General features: G+C 49.1%; 1 protein-coding gene across 1 annotated transcript in view; it reads left to right on the top strand.

Annotated features, from left to right (window-relative positions):
• SLC35D1 (solute carrier family 35 member D1) overlaps positions 1 to 22,265 on the top strand; it is a 32,720-nt gene extending 10,455 nt beyond the window's left edge. The window contains exons 5-12 of the mRNA XM_038753022.1: positions 249 to 320; positions 773 to 841; positions 3,069 to 3,171; positions 3,757 to 3,849; positions 14,682 to 14,749; positions 16,099 to 16,177; positions 20,647 to 20,729; positions 22,131 to 22,265. Of these exons, the coding sequence (XP_038608950.1) occupies positions 249 to 320; positions 773 to 841; positions 3,069 to 3,171; positions 3,757 to 3,849; positions 14,682 to 14,749; positions 16,099 to 16,177; positions 20,647 to 20,729; positions 22,131 to 22,239 (676 nt within the window). The 3' untranslated portion in view covers positions 22,240 to 22,265. The remainder of the gene's footprint in view (positions 1 to 248; positions 321 to 772; positions 842 to 3,068; positions 3,172 to 3,756; positions 3,850 to 14,681; positions 14,750 to 16,098; positions 16,178 to 20,646; positions 20,730 to 22,130) is intronic.
• The last annotated feature ends 5,416 nt before the right edge of the window (positions 22,266 to 27,681 follow it).

The raw sequence follows: 27,681 nt of genomic DNA, 5'->3' as shown, positions 1-27,681 counted from the left end.
ATACGGTCGTGTCCACTGCTTGGCTTTGGTCAGGGGGTGATTTCTACAGCGTGGTTCTTCCAGAACACAACCACCACATTGTAGCACAACGGACTGTGTGTCTTGCCGTACTAGGAGTGGGTCTCTTGGGGAATGGAGCAGCTTGGCCTTTGTGGGTTTGGGAGGTGAGCAAAGTCTATGTGGTTTTGATATTTTTTTTTTTAAACATAAAGTGTTCTTTCACCTACTGACTTTTTTTTTCTTGCCAGCTTGCCAATGTTTACAGTTCTAAGAAGATTCTCCATTCTGTTTACAATGTTTGCGGAAGGCTTTCTACTCAAGTGAGCCATATTTCTTAATTCCATCTAACCGTTCCCCGACTAACAGTTGGTTGTTGTTAGCGGCGGCTGGGAAGCTGTTGAAAATGTTACCCCTGTCTTCTGGGCTCCTGAATGTGTTTGTTGAGTTACCTTTTGGCATGTGAGGCATTTTGGAAACCTTGCCCCTCCCTGCCATCCGTTTATATAGTCCTTTTGGGCATTCAGAATTCACAGCCTCTGGACTGTGAATTGCAGAGAAAATACAGGAATTATCTTTGGAAATCCACTACAATAATCCTGCCAGCCGAGCTTACCTTGTGTTGGCGCAATTTTCAGGAAAGAAAATTTTGTGTCCCTCAAAAAAGTCGTCGTGCCTTTCTCTCAGTGGTACAGTGATTTCTCCTGGGTGATGTCAGTGTGGATTTTTTTTTTCTTTTTCATAGAATTTTGTGTAATTTATGTTTTTATTTCAGGAAGACATTTTCTTGGAGTATCCAGATGACTGTTTTTGCGATGATTATTGGTGCATTTGTAGCTGCCAGGTAAGATGCTCTGTACTGGACTGACCACAGAATTAACTGGAGAGAGTGTGGATCTGGAGTCTGGGCATTCTGGGTCCTAGTCCCAGCTCAGGCACTGGCTGCTGTGTGTCATTAGGCAAGTCGCCTAACTTCTCTGTGACACATCTGGGAAATGGGGAGAAGATTCCTGTTCTCCTTACTTAGATCGTGAGCCCCCCCCCCAGGATGGAAACTGTCTGATCTGATTCTCTTGCATCTACCCCAGCGCCCAGCATGGTGCTGGACATGTAATAAGCACTTAATAAACGCCATTAATGTTCAGAGAGTATTTTTTGAGTGCTTATAATGGACACAGGGCCCCATACTAAGCCCCTGGGAGAGTACAGTACAACGGAATTGGTAGATCATCATCATCATCAATTGTATTTATTGAGTGCTTACTATGTGCAGAGCACTGTACAGAGCGCTTGGGAAGTACAAATTGGCAACATATAGAGACAGTCCCTACCCAACAGTGGGCTCACAGTCTAAAAGGGGGGAGACAGAGAACAAAACCAAACATACTAACAAAATAAAATAAATAGAATAGATATGTACAAATAAAATAAACAAATAAATAGAGTAATAAATATGTACATATTTATTATATATATATATATATATATATATATATATATATATATATACACAGGTGCTGTGGGGAAGGGAAGGAGGTAAGATGCGGGGGATGGAGAGGGGGACGAGGGGGAGAGGAAGGAAGGAGCTCAGTCTGGGAAGGCCAGATGGGTAGATATGTCCTCACAGTTTAAAGGGGAAGGTAGATATTAATAAAAATAGGTAAATTACAGATACGTATGTAAGAGCTGTGTCCCCAAAACAAGACCCTGATTCCCTGCCCTAAGGGAGCTTACAGTCAACTTCTTGGGAGGTGGTGAAAGTTTGGTCAATTGGGATTCTTCCAAGTCTAATGATAATAATAATTATTAGTATGGTATTTGTTAAGCGCTTACTATGTGCCAGGCACTGTTCTAAGTGCCGAGGTAGATACAAGATAACCGGATTGGACACAGTCCCTGTCCCATATGGGGTTTGCAATTTCAACCCCAATTTTCCAGATGAGGTAACTAAGGCCCAGGGAAGTGAAATGACTTGCCGAAGGTCACACAGCAGACAAGTGGTGGAGCCGGGATGACGGGACTCCTTGACCGCCTCCCCAAGACAAGGCCTGGGTGTATCACATTGGGTTAATAATAATAATAATGGTACATGTTAAGTGCCTACTATGTGCCAAGCACTGTTGTAAACAGTGAGGTAGATGCAGGTTAATTAGGTTAGATACAGTCCGTGTCCCACATGGGGCTCACACTGTTAATCCCCATTTTAGAGATGAGGCAACTGAGGCCCAGAGAAGTGGCTCACCCAGGGTCACACAGCAGACACGTGGCGGAGCTGGGATTAGAACCCAGGTCCTTCTGACTCCCGGGCCTGTGCTCTACATAATAATTATAATGATGATGGCATTTGTTAAGCGCTTACTATGTGCAGAGCACTGTTCTAAGCACTGGGGGGATACAGGCGATCAAGTTGTTCCACGTGGGGCCCACAATCTTAATCCCCATTTTATAGATGAGGAACTGAGGCTCAGAGATGTTAAGTGACTTGCCCAAGGTCACACAGCAGACAGGTGGCGGAGTCGGGATTCGAACCCATGACCTCTGACTCCAAAGCCCGGGCTCTTTCCACTGAGCCACGCTGCTTCTCTATCCAGTAAGCCCCACTGCTTCTTATCCTAATGATCGTATTTTGCCCTTATCGGAAAATGGGCAACCGGTAATCAATCAGTGAGTACCTACTGTATGCGGAGCAGTGTCCCAAGCACTGGGGAAAGGGCACTCCGGAGGATAAAGTCAACCCAGCCCCCACACCTCCTCTCCCGTCTCCCCGCCAAAGTGCCTCCAGTCTGCCAGCACAACTGATGTGTTTGTTAGGCATTTTCCCCTTACACATGAGCACGATGCTTTGAGTCTTGCGGCCTCCCGGGTTTGGGTCCGAAACTTGGGCGGTGTGCCCGGCGGGCACGAATGCCCCCCAACAGCTGCGCTTTGAGCTACTGATCACTTGTTGTTGACTTCCCGGTTTCAGACTAGAGCGGGTGCGTTAAACGAGGAGCGCGTCGCTGTCCGTTTGTTGCAGCTCTGAGGATTAGAACGTGTGAAGAATGGGGTGCATTTTCCTCGTTTTCTTGCAGCTCAGACCTGGCATTTGACCTGGAAGGGTACGTCTTCATCCTGGTGAACGACGTCTTGACCGCGGCCAACGGGGCGTACGTCAAGCAGAAACTGGATTCGAAGGTGGGTCAGGACCTCTTCTCAACGTTGGCAGAGCCTCCTTGAAGCGCAGAATCCATTTGTTTGCCTGGCTGTCCGTGATGGCTGTGTTGCCTTTGGGTGTTAATCCTAATCTCCCCTCCTACAGAAATTCCAGAAAATCCCTCATAATGGCATTCCTTTCTTCTCCTTCATCTTCAAACCTTCACCTGGCAGGTGGGGGATGTGAACATGGCTGCTGATCTTGAGAGTTCATGTGTGCATTCTTTCCAGCTTTTGTGCTTTGAGACGGCTGAGATTGAGGGGAATTACGGGTTTATCAAGGCCTTTTTTGAAAAAGTCCTTCAGGCTGTTAGATTTATTGTCGCTATTTTGCTCCTTCCTTTTCGTGTCTTGATAACTGGGGTCGTTTCTAATGTCATAACAGGCTCTTGCTTCAGTCTGGATGGGGTGGCCTCTCCCCTGCACACACCCACACTTCCCTCTTTCCCCACCTTCTATACACTCCCCCATTTCCTTTTCTGGGTGTCCCAGTGGGGAGCACATGTGACATTTTTACAGCCGGGCTTGGTGGAGCCAAATTAAACAAGCAACCGTTTCCTTTTCTAGGAGCTGGGGAAATACGGCCTGCTGTACTACAATGCCCTGTTCATGATCCTGCCCACCCTGACCATTGCGTATTTCACAGGAGATGCCCAAAAGGTAGGACCTGGGGGACAGTTTTCCAGAGCTCCTCAGCGAGGGGTTGAATCTTACTGAACTCCCAAGTTAGCCCAAATATTCTGCCACGATGCGTATTCTAATTTGTGATCCAGACAGAGCACGATGGAAGAATTTGGGAATTTTCTCCTCATAATATAAACCGGTTCTGGTTTAACAGAAGCAGCATGGTCTACTGGTCAGCGCTTAGTACAGTGCCTGGCACATAGTATGCACTTAAAAAATACCGTCATTATTATTATTAGTGGAGAGAGCCTTGGAGTCAGAGGACCTGGGTTGATGATGATGATGGTCATGATGATGATGTTCGTTAAGCGCTTACTGTGTGCCAACCACTGTCCTAAATGCTGGGGTAGATACAAAGTCATCAGATTGTCCCATGTGGAGCTCACGGTCTTAATCCCCATTTTACAGATGAGGTAACTGAGGCCCAGAGAAGTTAAGCGACTTGCCCAAAATCACACAGATAAGTGGCGGAGCCAGGATCAGAACCCACAACCTCTGACTCCCAAGCCCGTGCTCTTTCCACTAAACCACATTGCTTCTAATCCGGCTCCTCCGCTTGTCTGCTGGGTGACCTTGGACAAGTCACTTCCCTTCTCCATGTCCCTTTTACCTCATCTGTAAAACAGGGATTAAGACTGTGAGCCCCATGTGGGACTTGGACTGTGTCCAACCTGATTAGCTTGTATCTACCCCAGCGCTTAGTAGAGTGTCCAACACACAGTAAGTGCTTAGCAAATACCATCTAAAAAAAAGAGGTAGAATATCACATTCCTCACATAGGCAGAGGTAGACTCCATGTAGGAAAGTGGTGCACACACATATGGTGTTGGTTGAGAAGTGATGCTGTTCCTCAGTCTTACGCTACTATACCCTATGATACTTTTTGTTTCTTTGGGTTTTTGCAACTGTACAGTGCTTAATCCAGTAAAATAGCAACGAGCAGCAGGGGACAAAAGCATTCTGCTAGGACTAGGCCTGAAAGTAATGTGGAAATTTGTATCAGATAATTTGTTATAGTATTTTGTAACCCTTCTTTCCCCAGCCCATTTATTCCCATTGAATCAGTGGTTCCTTTAGCACAATTTTCCCCATAGCATGAAGTTCTTCAACTACCACCCTCCAAGCCAAAATGACTGTGCTTGCAGAAACGGCAAAACCTCACTTTTTTTCCCCCCCTTCAATAGCCTTTCTACTGCAAAATGTAAAAATGGGGCCAGAGTGATTCAGAGTAGCCACTGCTGGAAACAAAAATAGCACACGTTACTAGTAATCCTCTTTGTGTGTTCATAGGGAGGCCGAGGAAAGCGGAGGCCCAGATTCAGTGTAAAAGCACAAAACGTTAAGAGGCACATCTCTGAAAGGCCAAAAAAAATAAAATCAGTTATGTCCTAGGGAAATGAAGTTCTTGGAACATAACATGTAGGACTTGTTAGATATGGAATCTTTCTTTAATAGAGTACAATTTTCTCTCTGGCTAGTGGCCCAAACTGTTTTGTATGTAATGGATCTCTAAGTCTATCAAGGGTGACTTCACTGTATAAATAGCAGATATCAAGTGTCTTGAGTAAGATGTCTTTGACACCTATTTATAGTTCTTGCAGCTTCTTTAGACTTTAAGCCTGCTGAACCTATTTTTATAACTTCTGCTCCAGAGGAGCCCAAGAGGGGTAGGGAAGACACTGAAATATTGTCAGTCAGTCATTTTTATTGAGTGCTTACTGCATGCAGACAGATATTAATAGATAAGTTGTGGATATGTATGTAAGTGCATAATCTCAAGTACTCAAAGGGTATGATTTATTTATTGAGCGCTTACTGTGTGCAGAGCACAGTACTAGCGCTTGGGAAAGTACAATGCAGCAATAGAGTCAATCCCTTTTTTTTAATGGCATTTATTAAGCGCTTACTATGTGCAAAGCACTGTTCTAAGCACTGGGGAGGTTACATGGTGATCAGGTTGTCCCACGGAGGGCTCACAGTCTTCATCCCCATTTTACAGATGAGGTAACTGAGGCACAGAGAAGTTAAGTGACTTGCCCCAAGTCACACAGCTGACAATTGGCAGAGCCGGGATTTGAACTCATGACCCCTGACTCCAAAGCCCGGGCTCTTTCCACTGAGCCACACTGCTTCTCTATCCAATCCCTGCCCATAACGAGCTCACAGTTCAGAGACCCAAGTGCCAGGATGATGCAGAAGGGAGGAGGAGCAGGGGAACGGTGTGCATAGTCGGGGAAGCTCTCTTGGAGGAGGTGTGATTTTAGGAGGACTTTCTCAGGCAGCATCAGTCAATCAGTTGTATGTTTTGAGCACTTACCGTGTGCAAAGCACTGTACGAAGTGCTTGAGGGAGTGCCATAATAATAATAATAATAATAATGGTATTTGTTAAGCACTTACTATGTGGTCCCACATGGGGCTCACAGTCTTAATCCCCATTTTACAGATGAGGGAACTGAGGCCCAGAGAAGTGAAGTGACTTGCCCAAAGTCACACAGCTGACAATTGGCAGAGCCGGTATTTGAACCCAGGACGTCTGACTCCAAAGCCCGGGCTCTTTCCACTGAGCCACGCTGCTTCTCTGCCAAAGTCTCTGCCATAGAACAGACACATTCCCTGCTGGGCAGGAAAGACCCCCTGGCTGCCCAGGGGCTCTCCCGGAGAAGGGGAAGTGGCACTCGAGGCGGCCTCCACATGCAGTGTGTCGGCTCCAAAGCGGCGATGGGGGTGAGGGAACGGAAGGCTGAGGAGCCCCCATTTTCGGGGGGTGCCCCCCTCCCTCAGCCACCACCAACCTCTCCGTCCACCCCGCACAGCCCGCTCCGTTGCCTTTATTCAAAGCCTCCCAGTCCCCTCCCTTACCACCATCCCGACCTCCTGGATGCTGCCTGAGGCTGGCTTTTCTTCTGCTTGGCCAAGCACTGAGTGTGGAGCAGGGTCCCCCGTGGGCGCTCAGTAAGTAGCATCCATTCAGTCAGTCATATTTATTGGGTGCTTACTGTGCGCAGAACACCATCATCAATCATCATCAATCGTATTTATTGAGCACTTACTATGTGCAGAGCACTGTACTAAGCGCTTGGGAAGTACAAATTGGCAACATACTAGTTGTTTGGGAGAGAAGCAGCATGGCTTAGTGGAAAGAGCCCGGGCTTGGGAATCAGAGGTTGGGGGTTCTAATCCCGGCTCCGCCACTTGTCAGCTGTGTGGCTTTGGGCAAGTCGCATGACTTCTCTGGGCCTCAGTTACCTCACCTGTAAAACGGGGATTCAGACCGTGAGCCCCAAGTGGGACAACCTGATGACCTTGTATCTATCCCAGCGCTTAGAACAGTGCTTGGCACATGGTATTCATTCATTCATTCAATCATTCAATCATACTTATTGAGCGCTTACTGTGCGCAGAGCACTGTACTAAGCGCTTGGGAAGTCCAAGTCGGCAACATATAGAGACAGTCCCTACCCAGCAGCGGGCTCACAGTCTAGAAGGGGGAGACAGACGACAAAACAGAACATATTAACAAAATAAAATAAGTAGAATAAAATTAGTAAGCACCTAACAAATGCCAACATCATTATTATTATTACAATACAATAATAAACAGATACATTCCTTGCCCACAATGAGCTGACACTTAGACCAACACTCCCTGCTCTGCGTTTTGCTGCACTCACCAGCCAACATTGCCTGGGGCTTAGTATGTTGGGGGCAGAGAGAGACTCGCCTTTCTGGGGCCCCGCAGAGCCAGTAATAATAATAATAATGATGGCATTTGTTAAGCGCTTACTATGTGCAAAGCACTGTTCTCTACAGCCTGGGTCTGGGAATCAGAAGGATCTGGATTCTAGCCCCGGCTCTGCCACTTGTTTGCTGCGTGACCTCAGGCCATCCATTTGGCTTGTCTGTGCCTCAGTCCCTTCATCTGTAAAATGGGGACAAAGACTCTGAGCCCCACGTGGAACAGGGATTGTGTCCAAACTTAATTGTGTTGTATCCACCCCTGTTGTCAGTACAGTGCCTGGCACCAAGTAAGCACTAAACAAATGCCACCACTATTACTATTATTGTTAATAAGACTAGGGACAGAGAGAGGTTTGAATGAAACCTGTAGTGACCATCTAGGAATCACACAAGTTGAGGTGGCTTCTTGCACCACCCCGGAGAGCAGTGACTTGAAGGGTGATAATAATAATGACGATGGTGTTTGTTAAGTGCTTACGAGGTGTCAAACACTGTTCCAAGCTCTGGGGTAGATACAAGCTATTCAGGTTGGACACTTAAGCGCTTAGTACAGTGCTCTGCACACAGTAAGCGCTCAATAAATACGATTGATTGATTTGGACACAGTCCCTGTCCCACCTGGGGCTCACAGTCTTAATCATCATTTTACAGGGTAGCTCAGGCACAGAAGAGTTAAGTGCTGTGAGAGTCACACAGCAGCCAAGTGGGATTAGAACCCAGGTCCTTCTGACTCCCAGGTTTGTGTTCTACCCACTAGGCTATGCTGCTTCCTGGGTAGGGATTCCCGGCAGCCCTGGTACATTTCTTCACTTAGTCACCAGGACTTAGTTAGGGGGAGTCTCTAGGCGTTTGATGGGTGCGGACATTTCTCGGCTCAAAAAACAACTACCTCCCGAACCTCGTCATTGGCAGGGTTACACAATGGAGGCTTTATTTCCCACCTCAGTGGGCCAGCAGTGTCCAGCTTGGGAAAGGAACAGTGAAGGATCTGTTCTTCGTCCTGGGGAGAACCCCCGTCGGTAGCAAGGGCTGAAACCAAAGGAAATTAGCCCCTGGCCGTGAATTGTCAGAACTGTGGCTGAATGCTGGAGATAATTGGGGATTTAAACACAGACTGCAAATTGACAGCCTGAAAAATCATCCATAATAGTAATAATAATGGTAATTGTTAAGCCCTGTTATGTTCTAAACTCTGGGGTAGTTACAAGATTGTCAGGCTGGACATAGTCCCTATCCCATAGGGGGCTCACGGTCTAAGTAGGAGGGAGACGGGTTTTTGATCCCCATTTTGCAGTGAGGAAACTGAGGCCCAGAGAATTTAAGTAGCTAGCTCAAGGTCACCCGGCAGGCAAGGGGCAGAGCCGAGATCGGACCACCCACTCCCCTGACTCCCTTGCCCGAGCTCCTCCTTTAGACCACGCTGCTTTTCTAGTGGTTATCATTAGTCGAAGATGTCTGCTTGTCTTCCTCAAGTTAAAGGGAGATTTTTTACTAATCACAGCATTGCTAAAATTGGCCCTTTCCTCTCCATCCACACTGCTACTACGCTCTTCCAAGCACTTATCCTTTCCCACTTCGACTACTGCATCTGCCTCCTCACTGAATTTCCTGCCTCCCGTCTCTCCCCACCCCAGGCCCTACTTCACTCTGCTGCCTGGATCATTTTTCTAAGAAATGTTCAGTCTGTGTCTCCCCATTCCTCAGGAACCCTAAGTGGTTGCTCATCCACTTCCACGTCAAACAGAAACTCCTTACCATTGTCTTTGAAGCGCTCAATCACCTGGCCTCCTCCTCCTTTATCAGCCCAGCCGACACACTTTGCTTCTCTGGTGCCAGCTTTCTCACTACGTCCCGATCGCGATCTCATCTATCTCCTTCCTGCATCCTCCCTCCAGCCTGGAACTTCCTCTCTGTCCATATTTTCCAGACCACCACTCTCCCCACCTGCAAAGCCTTATTAAAATCACATCTCCTCTCAGAGACTGACTTTTTTTTTTTCCCCACAACTTCTCCCTTCTGTATCGCCTGTGCACTTGGAGCTGTATTCTTGAGTCACTTGATATTCACCCCACACTCAGCCCCACAGCACTTATGTCCTTATCTGTAATTTATTTTTATTAATGCCTGACTTCCCCTCTAGACTGTAAGCTACCTGTGGGCAGGGACTATGTCTACCAACTTTGTTGTATTCTTCCAAGCACTCATGTCCTACACAAGTAAGCACTCAGTAAATATCATTGATTGATTAATGGTCCCTAATTAAAGCCTGCAGGCTTTTGTGTAAAAAGCCCAGGAGCAACACTGGGTAAAGATTTTATGGAAGGAGATAACTGAATGCTAACAGGTCAGCTTTCCCCCTCTGCTCTCCCCCGGGGACCAGGAATAAAAGTGGTTTTATTTTTGTTTTACAGAGAGGCAGTGTGGCCTCATGTGAAGAGCCCGGGTCTGGGTGTCAGGACTCCCAGATTCTAATCCCAGCTCTGCCACAACACATGCTCTATAAAAACCCAGTTTATATGGGAGAAATCACTTAACCTCTCTGTAAAATGGAGATAAGATACCTCTTCCTGCCCCTCTAAGAGAGAGAAAGCCCCATATGGGAACCAGCCTGCATCTCATACCTGCTCTCAGTTCTGCTGCTGAACCCTTAGTAGTTGCTATTATTACACTACTATTATTATTATTATTAGTCCAGTGGGTACAGTTTGTCTCCTGCATTTCTGTCCAGACCAGCTCTGCACATAGGCAGATTTATAATTCTGTTTTTCTGATGGTACTGACACCTGTCTACTTGTTTTGTTTTGTGTCTTGTCTCCCCCTTCTAGACTGTGAGCCCGTTGTTGGGTAGGGACCATCTCTATATTTTGCCAACTTGTACTTCCCAAGCACTTAGTCCAGTGCTCTGCACACAGTAAGCGCTCAATAAATACGACTGAATGAATTAATAGGCATTAGGGTGCTTAAGTGCTTACTGTGTGCTAGGGCCCCAGAGTAGAGACTAGATAGACGGTGCTTCATGGACGGGGCTCCATAAATTTTGTTGGTTAACTAGCAGGGTTATCCTTTAAGGTGCTCCCTATTATGGACTGCCCATAGAATTAACTAGAAAGAGCATGAGACTAAGTCAGGGAACTCAGGGTCTAGGCTCAGCCCTGACACAGGCTTGCTGTGTGATCTTGAACAAATTCTTTCATTCAGTCGTATTTATTGAGCACTTACTGTGTGCAGAGCACTGTACTAAGCTTGGGAAGTACAAATCGGCAACATGTAGAGATGGTCCCTACCCAACAAGGGGCTCACGGTCTAGAAGGGGGAGACAGACAACAAACCGAAAGATATTAACAAAATAAATAGAATAGTAAATATGTACAAGTAAAATAGAGTAATAAGTCTGTACAAACATATATACAGGTGCTGTGGGGAGGGGAAGGAGGTAGGGCGGGGGGATGGGGAGGGGGAGAGGAATAAAATGAGGGTAAGATGTAAGCCCATCCTCCCTGAAGACCATGAGCTCCATATGGGATGTGGACAGCATCCGGTTTGATGTCTTATCTGCCCTCAGCCCCACAGCACTTATGTCCATAGCCATCATTTATTTATTTATAGTCGTTCGTCTCCCCATCTAGACTGTAAACTTGTAGAAAGGGAACGTGTCTACCAACTCTATTATATTGTACTCTCCCAAGTTCGTAGTACAGTGCTCTGTGCTCAGGAAGCACTCAATCAGTGGTATTTATTGAGCTCTTATTATATGCAGGGCACTGTACTAAGTGCTTGGGAGAATACAACAGAATTAGCAGACATGTTCCCTGTCCATAACAAGCTTACAGTCTAGAGGGGGAGACAGGCATTAATGTGAATAAATAAGTAACTTATATAATTTAAAGATATGTACACAAATACTGTGGGTTGGGGTGGGGCTTATGTCAAGTATTCAAAGGTCTCCAGTCGAAGTGCATAGACAACGCAGAAGGGAGAGGGAGCCAGGGGCAAGAGGGCTTAATCGGGGAAGGTCTGGGAGGAGATGCTTTGAAGGTGGAGAGAGAGGTGGTCTGGTGTATACGGAGGGAGTGCCAGGCCAGGGGGAAGACTTAGGAAAGGGGTCGGTGAAGAGAGAGGTGAAATCAAGGCACAGTGAGCTAACTGACGCTAGAGGAGGAGATCAGTGAGGTAGGGTGGGGCAAGCTGATTAACTAATTTTAAAGCCTATGATAAGGGGTTTCTGCTTGGTGGATGGGTGGCCAGTAGTGGTTCTTGAGGGGCGGGGAGATGTGGACTGAATGTTTTTGTTGATAAATAATGCGGGCAGCAGAGTGAAGTTTGGGCCAGATTGGAGAGAGACAGGAGGCCGGGAGGTCAGTGAGGAGACAGATGCAGTATTCAAGGCGGGATAGGATAAGTGCTTGGTTTAGCAAGGTAGCAGTTTGGATGGAGAGGTGAGGGCGGATTTTATCCATGTAGAACTGACAGGATTTGGTGACAGATTGAGTATGGGCGTGGAATCAATCAATTGTATTACTGAGCGCTTACTGTGTGCAGAGCACTGTACTAAGTGCTTGGGAAGTACAAGTCGGCAACATATAGAGACAGTCCCTACCCAACAGTGGGCTCACAGTCTAAAAGGGGGGAGAATGGAATGAGAAAGATGAGTTGGACGACGCCAAGGTTACGGGCTTGGGAGATAAGGTGGATGGTGATGGTGTCTACAGTGATGGAAAAGACCCAGGGAGGACAGGGTTTGGGGTGGGGAAGATGAGGAGTTCAGGTTTGGACAGGTTTAATTGGAGGTGTCGGCAGGATATCTGAGTAGATATGTCTTGAAGGCGGGAGGAAATGTGAGATTGCAGGGAAGGAGAGAGGTCAGAGCTGGAAATGTAGATTTGGGGATCATCTGCATAGAGGTGGTGACTTGTATATTGTCCTGGTGCTTAGCACAATGCTTGGTGCATCAGTTGGTATTAATGGAGCACAGAGAATTTAGTGTGTGCAGAGCACTGCAGTAAGCTCTTGGTAGAGTATGCTACAACAGAAGAAGTAGACATGATCCTTGCTCTAAGGGAACTTTCAACTCCAGTGAAAAGGCAAGAAGGCATTCAGTTATAGTTGGTTTGTTACCATATGGAGAAGATTAGAAATTGCCTAGAAGATATGGAATGTGAAACTTTAGTGGGAGGAGAAGCATATGGGTGTTAAGTGTTTAAGGTAATAGTAATTCCATCTGCTTGTAAAAACCAGTGTCCACCACAAAATGGAACAGAAATGTGCACGCTTTTGTTTTTGTTTTCTTAAATGGTATGTGTTGCGCGCTTACTATTGTGTCAAGCACTGTTCTATGCACTGGGGTAGATACAAGTTTATTGGGTTCGACATAGTCCCTGTCCCAAGTGGGGCTCACAGTCTAAATTGGAGAGAGGAGGATTTAATCCTCATTTTAAACATGAGGTAGCTGAGGCACAGAGAGGTTAACGGGCTTGAGCAAGGTCACACAGCAAGCAATTCATTAATTAATACATTCATTCAATCATATTTATTAAGCACTTGCTGTGTGTAGAGCACTGTACTAAGTGCTTGGGAGAGTACAGTATAACAATAAACAGACATAGTTGGCAGAGCTGGGTTTAGAACCTAGGTCCTCTGAGTCCCAGGCTTGGGCTCGCTCTTTCCACTAGACCTCGCTGCTTCTCTCCTCTTGTTGATGCCAGCTAAACCTCCTAATTTCTTTTATCTTTGTTTAATGGAGAGTTTTGGAGAGGTTAAATGGGGGACAGGGACCAGAGATAAGAATAATAATAATAGTAATGATGGCATTTGTTAAGCACTTACTATGTGCCATGCACAGTTCTGCAGTGCCGGGTAGATACAAGGTAATCAGGTTGTCCCACGTGGGGCTCACAGTCTTCATCCCCATTTGACAGATGAGGGAACTGAGGCCCAGAGAAGGGAAGTGACTTGCCCAAAGTCACACAGCTGACAAGTGGCAGAGCCGGAATTAGAACCCACCACCTCTGACTCCCAAGCCTGGGCTCTTTCCACTGAGCCACACTGCTAATGAAAATCCCAGCATCCTTCGCCTCCTCCAAGAAGGACCCCCTGATTAATCACTGCATTTTCCCCATCCTGCCATACCATTCTCCACTAATCGTCAAGTCCTTGAAGGTGGAGATTGTGTCTTCTAAACTCTGTTTGCTTAGTGGATAGAGCACAGGCCTGGCAGTCAAAAAGACCTGGGTTCTAATACCTGCTCTGCTACATCTGCTGTATGACCTTGGACAAGGCCTTTCACTTCTGGGCCTCAGTTACCTCATCTGGAAAATGGGGATTAAAAGTATGTGCCCCATGTGGGACAAGGACTGTGTCCAACCTGCTTAACCTGTATCCACCCCAGCGCTTAGAAGAGGGCTAGGCACATAGTAAGTGCTTAACAAGTACCATCATTATTATTATTATTATTATTATTCCAACTTCTTAGTGGCAAGCTTTCTGCCCATAGTACGAACTCAGTAAACACTGTTGATTGATTGCTCTTTCCCTATATTTTTTCCCTCTAAACTCTAAGATTTGCCAATTCATATTCGCTTCTTTGTATCTTCCTCAAGGAAGAGCTTTGTGCACAGAAGGCGGTCACTGTTGGTGATTCAGTCAATCAATCAGTGGTATTTATAGAGCACTTTATGTGTGCAGAGCACTGTACTAAGCACTAGGGAGAGTGCAGTACACCAGAGTTGGTGGACATACTCCCTGCCCACAGCAAGCTTACAGTCTAGAGGGGGAGATTCTATGACACTCAGCCTTCTCATTGTGCAGCAGGATACGTTTGTACATGTAGGGAAAGATTTCTTTCCAGTCCGTTTGATGCCATCTGAGGAAAGAAACTGGCGTGGAAATAAGGCAGTCAAGGGGCTGCGTCTGGCCAACTCGAACTGGTGAACCGGTCCAGAAAAACCAGGCCCAGATGGAGAGGCTGGAGGGGAGGCATTTGGGCCAACACTACCATTTCCCTTGGGGGCAGGACGGGGAAACAAGAAGGGTCTCCTTTTCAAAAGCCCATCCATCCTTGTGTGTTTGCAGGCGTGGGACTACGATGGTTGGTCCGATTCCCTGTTCCTCCTGCAGTTCATCCTTTCCTGCGTGATGGGGTAAGAGGCTGTTTTTAATCTCCTCCTTTTTGCTTGTAGATGATCATTATTCCCCAAGGCGTCAGAATCCCTCCTGGCCCCAGCCCCACTTCCAACCTCCTGCACTTGTTTTCCTGCCTTTCTTTAAGGGGGTCCCCTCTCCCTGATGCACAAAGCTTCTGTGCCCCTCAGAGTGCATCATCTGGTCCTGTCCTCTAGACATTGTCCCGCAATTGGCTCGGTGTCCTCATCTTCTAAAATGGGGATGACAACAATTCCTGCCTCTCTTTAGCTCACCAGGATAGTGTGAGGGTAAGATGAGGTTAAGACTGAGCCCATGTGGGACAGGGACTGCATCCAACCTGATTAGCTTGTAGCTACCCCAGTGCCTAGTGCAGTTCCTGGCACATAGTAAGCGCTTAATAAATACCATTTATTAAAAAAAAAAAAAGGATGGCCTCCCCATCTGACTTGCTCAGTGCATTCCCCAGAGTCAGCTTCATTAGCATTTGAATGTTTAGAGCCCGGCAGGGTGTTGGAGCAAGCCAAAGGATCTCAGAACAAGGTTTGAACTTCCTTTATAAAGGAATCAGAAGTAATATCAGGGAGTGAGTCTGCCAACACTGTTATATTGTACTCTCCCAAGTGTTTAGTACAGTGCCCTGCACGCAGTAAGCGCTTGGTAAATGCCATTCATTGATAATAATGATGGCATTTATTAAGCGCTTACTATGTGCAAAGCACTGTTCTAAGCACTGGGAAGGTTACAGGGTGATCAGGTTGTCCCACGTGGGGCTCACAGTCTTAATCCCCATTTTGCAAATGAGGTAACGGAGGCCCAGAGAAGTTAAGTGATGTCCCCTAAGAGAAGCAGCGTGGCTCAGTGGAAAGAGCCTGGGCTTTGGAGTTGGAGGTCATGGGTTCAAATCCCAGCTCCACCACTTGTCAGCTGTGTGACTTAGGGGACATCACTTAACTTCTCTGGGTGACAGTCACCGTGGTATTTATTGAGCACCTCCTGAATGCAGGACGCTGGACTAAGTGATCGGGAGGTATGACGGCGGCCCTTTGATCCCATCTTAAGTGGTGCCCAGTCCTTGAGTTTCCCCGCAGGGGGCTTCCCCCCACCCCTATGCCCCCTACCCAGGTCCACCTGGGCCAGATGGGCTAGTCACCCCGGGAGGCAGCATGTGTGACTTGGGTCAGCATGGTGGCCCAAGGGCAGAAGGGGAAAAAAGAGGTGAAGACCGTGGGGTAGAGGTGGGCACGGGGTGTGCCGAGCTGACTGGATTGGAGACAGGGACGGGAACGGGGCAGGGAAACCAGCCTTTGAGCCATCTCCTCTCACGGGTCAACCTTCTTTGTGGCAGATTCATCCTCATGTACTCCACGGTCCTCTGCACCCAATACAATTCTGCTCTCACAACTACAATAGTTGGCTGTATTAAGGTAAGTTAAAGAACTTGGGCGGCGGGGTAATATTTTTCTTCCAATCAATCAATCAATCAATCGTATTTATTGAGCACTTACTGTGCACAGAGCACTGTACTAAGCGCTTGGGAAGGACAAGTTGGCAACATGTAGAGACAGTCCCTACCCAACAGTGGGCTCACAGTCTAGAAGCAGCTGCTAAGCAGCAGGGTTAGATCAGTCAGTAGTATTTATGATGTGTGTATTGAGGGTGACTAGGGTGACTACGTAGGCACTTACTACATGCCAGGCACTGTACTAAGTGCCGGGGCGGATATTCATTCATTCATTCATTCATTCAATTGTATTTATTGAGCGCTGACTGTGTGCAGAGCACTGTACTAAGCGCTTGGGAAGTATAAGTTGGCAACATATAGAGACGGTCCCTACCCAACAGTGGGCTCACAGTCTAGAAGGGGGAGACAGAGAACAAAACAAAACAGTGCCTGGCATATAGTAAGTGCTTAACAAAGACCATTTAAAAAAAAAAAAGGCTGTTGCACAGGGCCCTCCAGAAGACTGGGAGAAGAGAGTTGGGATGAAGGAGCAGGAACACGGGCTGAGGCTGAAGGCATGGGGGAGTTGAGAAGCAAGACGAAGGTGTCCGTGGTGGAGTTGAAGAAGTAGCTCTCCAGATTGGAGAAGTAGCTTTCCAGACTGGAAACTCACTGTGGGCAGGGAGTGTGTTTGTCTATTGTTGCATTGCACTCTACCAGGCGCTTTGTACGGTGCTCTGCACACAGTAAGCGGCACTCAATAAATACGATCGAATGAATAGCCCACAGTGCCCAGGGCCCATGTGGTTGGAGGGGGGGGAGTACGGTGGGCCAGGCCTGGCATCACCCCAGCAACCAGGCTAGCGGCCCAGGGGCCCTGGAGGCGGGCACCACGGCAACGGCGGGCGGGCTCGGCCTCAAGCTCCGAGCTCCACCGTCCCAAGATGACGGTGAACGTTGCCCGAGAAACCGCAAGAAAGTCATCTGGATCAGGGGCCGGGGCTGGAACCAAGCCCCAGATTAGCCTGCCTAAGACGCCCTGAGGGAGGACCTGTTAGCTGGGAGGATCATCCCTTAGGGAGGGAGAGAAACAAGGGGGGGGATCGATGGGGTGCCCCCTGCCCCCACCCTTGTGGAGAGCCTCTTGGGGCCCCGGCTGGATTGTTCACATCCGCTAGTTTCCTTTAGGCCCGAGACTCAAGTATCGAGGGCTTTTAGGTCTTTATTTTCCTACCCTTTCGGCGTGGCTTAGCCGAAGGAGCCCAGGCTTGGGAGTCATAGGTCGTGGCTTTTAATCCCGCCTCTGCCACTTGTCAACTGTGTGACTTTGGACAAGTCACTTAACTTCTCTGTGCCTCGGTTACCTCATCTGTAAAATGGGGATTAAGACCGTGAGCCCCACGTGGGGCAACCTGATTAACTGGTATATACCCCAGCGCTTAGAACAGTGCTTGGCACATAGTAAGCGCGTAACAAAAACCATCATTATTATTATTATGTATTATTATTGGAGAAGCAGCGTGGCTCAGTGGAAAGAGCTCGGGCTTGGGAGTCAGAGGTCATGGGTTCGAATCCCAGCTCCGCCACTTATCGGCTGTGTGACTTTGGGCAAGTCACTTAACTTCTCTGTGCCTCAGTTACCTCATCTGTAAAATGGGGATTAAGACTGGGAGCCCCCCGTGGGACAACCTGATCACCTTGTATCCCCCCCCCAGCGCTTAGAACAGTGCTTTGCACATAGTAAGCGCTTAATAAATGCCATCATTATTATTATTATTATTATTATTATTATTATTATTATTATTATTATTATTATTATTATTATGTCCACTTTCCTCCCTGGTCTTTGAGACCCAACTGCCCTCACTTAAAAACATCTGTCCCTCTGGGCTTCCCCCCACCCCTCCTCGGCCTCGGCTCTCTGTCCCTCAGCACTGGGTTTCAGTCAGAGCCAAGCGGGGAACACCCGGCGTGGGAGAAGGGGCTCGTTTCCCCCAGAGGACTGTTTCTATTGTATTAAAGAACTGAATATTTCTCTGACCGCATCAGTTCTGCAAGCGTTTTAATGCGGTCCAGGGGCAAAACACATTCAAATGAAAAGAAGGATGATTAAAGACGGTCCACAGTTTCCGCTTTGCCTTCGGCTGTTTGAAGGGGGCCGGTCTGGGCCGCCGCGTTTCGACACTACAGTTTCTGTCTGTCGGACGTTCTACCAGAAACTGGGCTGCCAACCTGAGCTGTCTTGCTCCGGCCCAAAATGCTCCTTGTTGATTTTCAGCCGGTGTTTCTGCCGGAGAAGAGGAGGGGAAGAGCAGGAAGGCACCGAACACACAGTTTATTCTTTCAAAAGTTGTTTAGCTGCCTAAAGTAGCGCCAGCCTTGGCTTAGGATTAAAGAAAAGAACCCAAAAAAATCCATCTCCTCTCCACCTCCCCTCAGCTCTTCAGGGATTGGGTGCCTGATGCTACCCATTTTCCGTTGCAGCCTAATCCTTGCCCATTTTTCACAGTTCCCTTTCAACAGGCACTTGGCACTTCTGCATACTCTGACGTCCATTGCACTTATTTATATTTCACCGGACATAAATAATCGAGAAGCAGTGTGGCCTAGCGGGTAGAGCACGGGCCTGGGGATCAGAAGGACTTGGGTTCTACTCCCAGCTCTGCCCCTTGTCTGCTGGGTGATCTTGGACAAGTCTCTTAACTCCTCCGTGCCTCAGTTTCCTCATCTGTAAAATGGGGATTTAGAATGTTAACCCTATATGGGACAGGGACTGTGTCCAACCTGATTACCTTGTATCCACCCCAGGGTGGCACATAGTAAGCACTTAACAAATACCATTATTATTATTATTATCTTGTAACTACCCCAGTGCTTAGTACAGTGCCTGACACATAGAAAGCGCTTAACAAATACCACTAAAAATGAATAATGTTTCAATGGAATTTATTGAGCGCGTATAGTCTGCAGAGCACTGTCCTAAGCGCTTGGCAAAGTATGGAACTCAAAACTCTCACCCATGTACTTATCCACTTTTCCTTCTCCCTTTCTCTAATATATTTTAGAGTCTATCTCCCCTGCTAAATTCCAAGCTCCTTGAGGATAGTGATCGTATCTGTTTACTGACCTCCCTCACGTGCTTTGCACAGAGTAGATGCTCAATAAATACCGTAGATTGATCGACCAATACTGGAGGGATATGGGTAGGAAGGTATTTAGGTAAACAAAACGGGGTGGCATAGTGGATAGAGCATGGGCCTGGCAGTAAGAAGGACCTGGGTTTTAATCACGGTTCCTCCACTTGCCTGCTGTGTGACCTTAGGAAAATCACTGTACTTCTCCAGGCTTCAGTTATCTCATCTGTAAAATGGGGATTAGGACCGGAGCTCCTTGTGGGACGTGGTCTGTGTCCAACCCGATTAACTTGTGTCTACCTCAGTGCTTAGTACAGTACCTGGCATATAGTAAGTGCTTAACAAAGACTATTTAAAAAAAAAAAGGCTGTTGCACAGTGCTGTCCAGAAGACTGGGAGAAGAGAGTTGGGATGAAGGAGCAGGAACACGGGCTGAGGCTGAAGGCTTGGGGGAGTTGAGAAGCAAGATGAAGGTGTCTGTGGTGGAGTTGAAGAAGTAGCTCTCCAGATTGGAGAAGTAGCTTTCCAGACTGGAAACTCGCTGTGGGCAGGGAGTGTGTTTGTCTATTGTTGTATTGCACTCTACCAGGTGCTTAGTACAGTGCTTTGCACACAATAAGCGACACTCAATAAATACGATCGAATGAATAGCTTCTCAGAAAGCACCCGCCTGCAGGCCACCCAGAGCAGCCCAGTCAAGCCACCCTTTACACCTTTGATGGCCACCCCATCCTCAGGCCCCACAACTCTTAATCTACAGATCCATCATTTATTTATATTAGTGTCTGTATCCGCCCCCCCAGGGACTGTAAGCTCCTCTTGGGGAGGGAATGTGCATGGCCATCCCCTCTGTTGGATTCTCCCAAGGGCTTAGGGAAGCAGTGTGGCCTAGTGACTAGAGCCAGAGCTTGGGAGTCAGAAGGACCCTCTGCTCTGCCCCTCATCTGTAAAATGGGGATTAAGCCTGTGAGCCCTAGGTGGGACAGGGACTGTGTCTAACCCAATTCGCTTTTCTCCACCCTATGCTTAGTACAGTGCTTGGCACATAATAAGCGCTTAACAAATACCACAGTTATTATTATGACAGTGCTCTACACCCAGTAAGTGCTCAATAAACCCCCTTGATTGTCTGAGGGAAGGAGGCCTGGGTTTTGAATCGGCTCCAGAGGGCCTGCAGAACGTGTCTCGGAGCTTGTGGGGAGGATTGTGTGGTGACTAGCCAGAGTAGCTGAGGTTGCCTGCTTCCTGGTGGATGGACACACAGGGGCAGAATGTCCGGAAGCAGGAAACCAATCAAAATGTGCCTTTTTCTTTCCAGAATATACTCGTCACCTACATTGGGATGGTCTTTGGCGGGGACTATATTTTCACGTGGACAAACTTCATCGGGTTAAATATCAGGTAAGAGGGCGATGCGGTTGACAGGCAGAGGAATCAGGTGTCCGGGGGTTGGCGGGACAATTGTGTCCTGTGTGGACGTCCCGCTGCCCCACTCTGGCACGGGTCGGGCTTCCCGGACCCGAGGCCCTTGGCTCGGTCCCTGCGGCCCCTCCTCGTCGTCCCCATTGCCCTACCTCCTCCCCATAACAGCATTGCATAATTGCTAGAGCATGGCCCTGGGAATTGGTAAGGTGTGGGTTCTTACTATGTGCCAAGCACTGTACTTGTCTGCTGTGTGACTTTGAGCAACTCACTTCACCCCTCTGGCTTCAGTTACCTCATCTGTAAAATGGGGATTGAGAACCCCATGTGGGATAGGGATTGTCCAACCCAATATGCCGATATTCATCCCAGCACTCATTACGGTGCCTGGCACGTAATAAGTGCTTAACAAATGCTGCAATTATTATTATTATATTGGAAACAGTCCCGCTTTCTGGCAGGATGGCCCCACGCCAGAGCATCAGGCGTATGCCACCGGTCCTCCGGAAGCCGGACAACTGACAGTTGGGTCATTGACTCGGTTCTGAGCGCTGGCCGGCCACGACCTTGAGAAGCGGTGCCGTCTCCAGCCTCCTTAATGGCGGAGAGCTGTAAAAAAAAAAAATACCTTTGGACAGGATAATCAGAATCAATCGTTGGACTGTCCGATTGACTATAGATAAATCTCTCCGTGCCGAGAGAGGATACAAATAAATGAATGTGCCAGTATGAGCGGCGGCTTGTGGGTTGAGGTGTTGGGAGTGATCGCGGAAGGCTTCCTGGAGAAGACGGGGCTCAGGAGGGATTTGAACGGGAGGAGAGCCGTGTGCCTGAAAGAAGCAATGTGGCCTAGTAGATAAGAGCGTGAGCATGGGAGTCAAGGACCAGGGTTCCAGTCCCGGTTTCCCCACTTGCCTGCTGTGTGACTTTAGGCAAGTCACTTCACTTTTCTGTTCCTCAGTTACCTCATCTATAAAATAGGGATCGAGACTGTGAGCCTTATGTGGGGCGTGGGCTGTCACCAACCCAATATGTTTGTATTGTCCTCAACGCTTAGTGCAATGCCTGGCACTTAGCGCTTAACAAATACCACAATTCTCACTATTAAGCACAGAGAGAATGCCCAGGTGGGAATCAGTCACGCCTCCTGTCCTTCGAGGGGCTGTGGTCTGCCAGATTTGGGGCCCAGCCAGATAATTCAAGGGAAGAGGTTCTTTGGAAGCAGAATGAAGGGATTTGGGGTTCTTGGTCTGTCAGATTTGGGGCCCAGTCAGAGAGTTCAAAGGAAGGAATTCTTTGGAAGCCGAATGGTGGGATTTGGTGTTCTCTAAGGCCCCCGCCCCCACAACCCCCTGTGGGATGTGTTGTTTCTTTTTGCAGCATCGCCGGAAGCTTGGTGTATTCCTACATCACCTTTACGGAAGAGCAGCTGAGCAAGCAGTCGGAAGGGAGCGGCAAGCCGGACGTCAAAGGGAAAGGGGCCGTGTGACGGGCGGCTTCCCGGGCTGGCCTCGCTCGGCCCCGCCGCTCACGGCACAGGTGTCCGAGCGCCCGATGGGATTGTCGGGGGGAGGGCAGGGGGCAGTCCCACCGCGGAGAAGGGGTCGGTGGTTTGCCCCAGGACAATGGGAAAAGGGCTGCCTCCTGAAAATTGGAAGAAGAGTGCACCAGTGGGTGGCCCCGGAACTGTGTCCTCTCTGCAGACTGGGGCCCGGGGCCTGCCTTGTCATTGGTTTCCCAGGCCGTTCCTGGCCAACTCCTGCCAACTTCGACGATGGTTTGGCCTGCCGGGGCAACTGCTCACCCGACAGGCCGACATTTCCTGCCGGAAGAATCGCCCGGGGTCGAGAGCCTGTCAGGCCAGAGACTGACACCGAAACCGAGGGTGGGCTTGGCTCCACCCTGGCCCCCCCTCACCCCTCGGGTCCCTGGTCTCTGTCGTGAGGCACTGGGGTGGCTTGGTGTGGATGGTTCCCCCTCTCCCCCCGGTGATTTTTCCACAGGAGTTCCCAGAAATCCCAGGAACGGGGCAAGAAGGCCCCAGAGGTAGGGTTGCTCAGAGCTGCGCCCTCTCCCAGAGTGGGCAAGGACGGCCCCTCCTTTAGACCCAGTCCGTCCGCGTATCCGGTTTAAACTTGGCGCGGGCAAGGCCGCCAGTGGGAGGAAAGCTCACCATCCCAGACGGTCAGCCTGGTTGTAACCTCCCGGGGCTGACCGCCCCAAGACCCAGGTCACTGACCCCGAGGTCAGTGAGGTGAGCTCGAGTCCTCCTCCAAGCCGGCCCGGTCCCAGTTGCTGTGGGAAAATTGAGGGGAGTAGAGAGCCTTTCCCCACCAACCCAAGAGATGGGGGAATCCAAACGGTGCCCCCCCCATAGCGGAATTAGCCAGCAGGCTAGTGGTTCTCATCTGGCCTTCGTATGCCCCTCTCCTCCCGCCTTAGTGTTGTCCAGGACACCCGGAAACTCCCGTGATGGGGCGCGATGCCCCAAGGAACCCTACCTCGACCAGCACACCCCTCCCCGAATGCCATTCAGCCCAGACTGGTGGCCGCCCGTAGGTCAGAGCAGGTGCGGAGGGGCAGGGGCCACCGACGTGGCTCCCGTGGGCCTGTGGCCCGGAGGCTCGTAACGGCCTGGGATGGAGTTAGGCGTGGGTGGTCCGGGACCTCCTGGAGCCTAAATTGTGACCCCTACACTGGGATCACTGAGCCAACTGACGCAGCATCAGTCAGATCTCTGAGCTCTTCTTCATTTAAAGCCCATGAGGCTGCGGGAGAGGGACGGACGTTGAGTGAAATAATCATGTATTTCTTGGCCTTTTCAAAGGGCCGAGGCTTTAGTTTCTGTCCACTGCCGTTTTAGCTACTCGGTCGAGCCGGAGCCACCTCTGTGGAGGGGCGGGGGAATCCGCCTGGCTTTCAAAGAAACTAGTTTTTAAAAATGTAAGTTTCATGACCGGGGGGAAATGGTTTTCTACAAGTAAAGTACAATCGGTTCCGGTTTAAAGCTCCTTTTCGGGCCACGGTCTGGGTAGAGCACGATGGAAGAATTAGGGGACGGTCTCCACCCCAACAGAAGTCTGTCCCGGTCGGTTGCGCTTACCACGTGAATGGTATCATTGGTCGTATGGCACTGCCCCGCTTCCCAGCCCAGGCTCCGGTATTTGGGGCTGGAAATCAGCACCAGGTGGCAAGGCGGGAAGCCTTCTGCTCGCGGCGGACGGGACAGTGTCCTCCTTCCCACCCAACCCATTCGATTCTCAAAAGAATCAGCGGTCACACCAAGGCGACTTTCCCATCCCCTCACAGTTCTCCGAGAACGGAGCCACCACGCCGCAGCGGAAAGGGCGGTGGACGTTGGCGGAGTTGGTCGGTTAAAACTTTCTCGTGTGTTCCCCTGCCTCCCTAGCTCGAGGCAGTTCCTGAAACTTCCTCCCTGTAATCTAAGGCAGGCCGTGGCGGAGGGTCACCTGGGTTCCTGGTGCCGACGAATAGCGTGGAAAACTGGACGTCGATTTGGGTTTCCTGCCTCTCGGTCTGGGTGACGACCCCGGGCCGCCAAGACCTTTCTGAAGAATCTACTGGTTAAACCGACGGACCCGCAGAAAGATTTCTCTCCCGGTATTTTATTCCTACAAGCGCACCCTTCGGTGCCAAACACCCGCTGGGAAGGCCCACCCACTGACCGGGTCAGATGGGGAGCCCAGTAGACCTGGCGCACTACCGACCCGGCTCTTTTCCATCTGGACGCGATTTACCGAGTGACCGCCGTCTTTTGTCTTCAAAAGGTGGCCGGCGGGTTGGACAGCCCTTGCCTGCCGCTGGGCCGGGTAAGACAGGTGACCAGCAGAAGAGTTACGTGCCTAACTATTTTTGTACTGGCTTCCAATAAATACTTTTGTCCTGAATATGGCGTAGTGAACTTCCTTAGGGCCCTGTCTCGGGTCTAGGATGCGGCAGATCTAAGGCTTTATCAGATCTGAGGACTTAGAGTTGCCCCCATTTTTCACCCCGCCCACAGCACTTATGTCCACAGCTGTCATTTCTTTAATGCTGTTAACATCTCTGTCCCTTGTCAGCTCACTGTGAGCAGGGAACGTATATCGGACCGTCCCAGCACTTATGTCCGTAGCCGTCATTTCTTTAATGCTGTTAACATCTCTGTCCCTCTAAGACTGTCAGCTCACTGGGAGCAGGGAACGTGTATTGGACCGTCCCAAGCGCTTAGTACGGTGCGCTGCACACAGTAAGCGCTCAATGAATACCATTGATTGATCGATTAGGAAACATCCGTCGTCGGGGATCCGGACCTGCTTGGATTCTGCCCGGCGAGGGAGGCCGGGAGAAACGGTCGTGCGCAGCGTTGGACCTGGGGTGAGTACGAGGGCGTTGGCGTTGGCCAGATGTGGGGTTTGGCCGGAACACAGCCCACCCTTGGGAGAACAAGCAGAACCTCCCTGCACCCCCCCGCCCCCCAGAAGCATCGCAGCAATTGAGTACTCTGAGACCATCCCATTTTTTAAAAAACGGCATTTGTTAAATGCTTACTATGTGCTAAGCACTGGGATTGATACAAGGTAATCAGGTTGGGCACAGTCCCCCATAATAATGGCATTTATTAAGTGCTCACTGTGTGCAAAGCACTGCTCCGAGCGCTGGGGCGATTACAAGGCGATCAGGTTGTCCTATGGGGGGCTCGCAGTCTCAATCCCCATTTTCCAGATGAGGTCACTGAGGCCCAGAGAAGTGAAGTGACTGGCCCAAAGTCACACAGCTGACCATTGGCGGAGCTGGGTTTTGAACCCATGACCTCTGACTCCAAAGCCCGGGCTCTTTCCATTTAGCCACGCTGCTTCTCATTGCCCGCATCATCATCATCAATCGTATTTATTGAGCACTTACTATGTGCAGAGCACTGTACTAAGCGCTTGGGAAGTACAAATTGGCAACATTGTCCCCTCTGCTTCTGGGAGGCCACTGCTCATGGGGCAAGGCTGCCTGGGCGGGGGTCCTTCCCCCTACCCTATTTGCCGTCTAATAGTAATTATGATGCTTGTTTAGTGTTTACTACGCATCAAGCACTGTTCTAAGCGCTGGGGTCGATACTAGTTAATCACGTCGGACACAGTCCCTGTCCCACATGGGGCTCACACTCTTAATCCCCATTTTACAGATGAGGTAACTGAGGCCCAGAGAAGTGAGGTGACTCACCCAAGGCCACACCGCAGGCAAGTGGCGGAACAGGGATTAGAATCCAGGTCCTTCTGACTTCCCAACTTGTACTTCCCAAGCGCTTAGTACAGTGCTCTGCACACAGTAAGCGCTCAATAAATTGATTGATTCCAGGCCGGGCCTCCATTCATTCATTCATTCATTCAATCGTATTTATTGAGCGCTTACTGTGTGCAGATCACTGTACTAAGCGCTCCATCCACTAAGCCACGCTGCTTCTGTGAGGTAACGTCTCCCCAAGGTTTCCTCATGGCTATTCACAAGTCCAAACCCGTGGCTAAACGCTCTGACTACTGGCCAGGCCGGGCTGTTAAGCACTTAGTAGAGTGCTCTGTACAGAGCGCTCAGTAAATAACCATTGATTGATTCTCATCATGTGTAAAGTAGGGGAGAAGGCGGCTTCAAGGGCACAGAGAGTTTGAACCCCTACCTAATTCTGTCGGACCTAAAGAGCGGCGTTCAGCAAGGTCCTCGTTGAAGGCTCATTGTGGGCAGGGAACGTATCTACCGGCTCTGTTGGATTGTGCTCTCCCAAGCGCTTAATACAGTGCCCTGCACACGGTAAGCGCTTAATACAATTGATAGAGAAGCAGCGTGGCTCAGTGGAAAGAGCCCGGGCTTGGGAGTCAGAGGTCATGGGTTCTAATCCCTGCTCCACAACGTCAGCTGGGTGACTTTGGGTCACTTAAAATAATAATAATGGCATTTATTAAGCACTTACTATGTGCAAAGCACTGTTCTAAGCGCTAGGGAGGATACAAGGTGATCAGGTTGTCCCACGGGGGGCTCACGGTCTTAATCCCCATTTTACAGATGAGGTAACTGATGCAGAGAAGTTAATAGTAATAAAAAATGGCATTTATTAAGCACTTAGTATGTGCAAAGCACTGTTCTAAGCGCTGGGGAGGTTACAAGGTGATCAGGTTGTCCCACGGGGGGCTCACGGTCTTAATCCCCATTTTACAGATGAGGTAACTGATGCACAGGGAAGTTAATAATAATAATAATAAGTGGCATTTGTTAAGCGTTTACTATGTGAAAAGCACTGTTCTAAGCACTGGGGGGATACAAGGTGATCAGGCTGTCCCGCGTGGGGCTCACAGTCATCATCCCCATTTTACAGATGAGGTAACTGAGGCTCCGAGAAGCTAAGTGACTTGCCCAAGATCATGCAGCAGACATGTGACAGAGTTGGGATTCGAACCCATGACCTCCGACTTCAAAGCCTGGGCTCTTTCCACTGAGCCACGCTGCTTCTCCGGGCCTCAGTTCCCTCACCTGTCAAATGGGGATGAAGACTGAGCCTCACGTGGGACAACCTGATCACCCTGTATGCCCCCCCACCCCCACCCCGAGCGCTTAACAAATATCAACATCATTATTCAATCAATCAATCAATCAATCAATCGTGTTTATTGAGCGCTTACTGTGTGCAGAGCACTGGACTAAGCGCTTGGGAAGTCCAAGTTGGCAACATCTAGAGACAGTCCCTACCCAACAGTGGGCTCACAGTCTAAAAGGGGGAGACGGAGAAGAAAACCAAACATACTAACAAAATAAAATAAATAGAATAGATATGTACAAGTAAAATAAATAAATAAATAGAGTAATAGATATGTACAAACATATATACATATATACAGGTGTATATACATATATACAGGTCCTTAACTCTCAGGGGAGTAGCCCCTTCCAACGG

This window comes from Tachyglossus aculeatus, chromosome 10, assembly GCF_015852505.1.
Source record: "Tachyglossus aculeatus isolate mTacAcu1 chromosome 10, mTacAcu1.pri, whole genome shotgun sequence".
Taxonomy (NCBI): domain Eukaryota; kingdom Metazoa; phylum Chordata; class Mammalia; order Monotremata; family Tachyglossidae; genus Tachyglossus; species Tachyglossus aculeatus.
The sequence above is the reverse complement of the archived record's forward strand: the minus strand, read 5'-3'. Positions and strand labels throughout refer to the sequence as shown.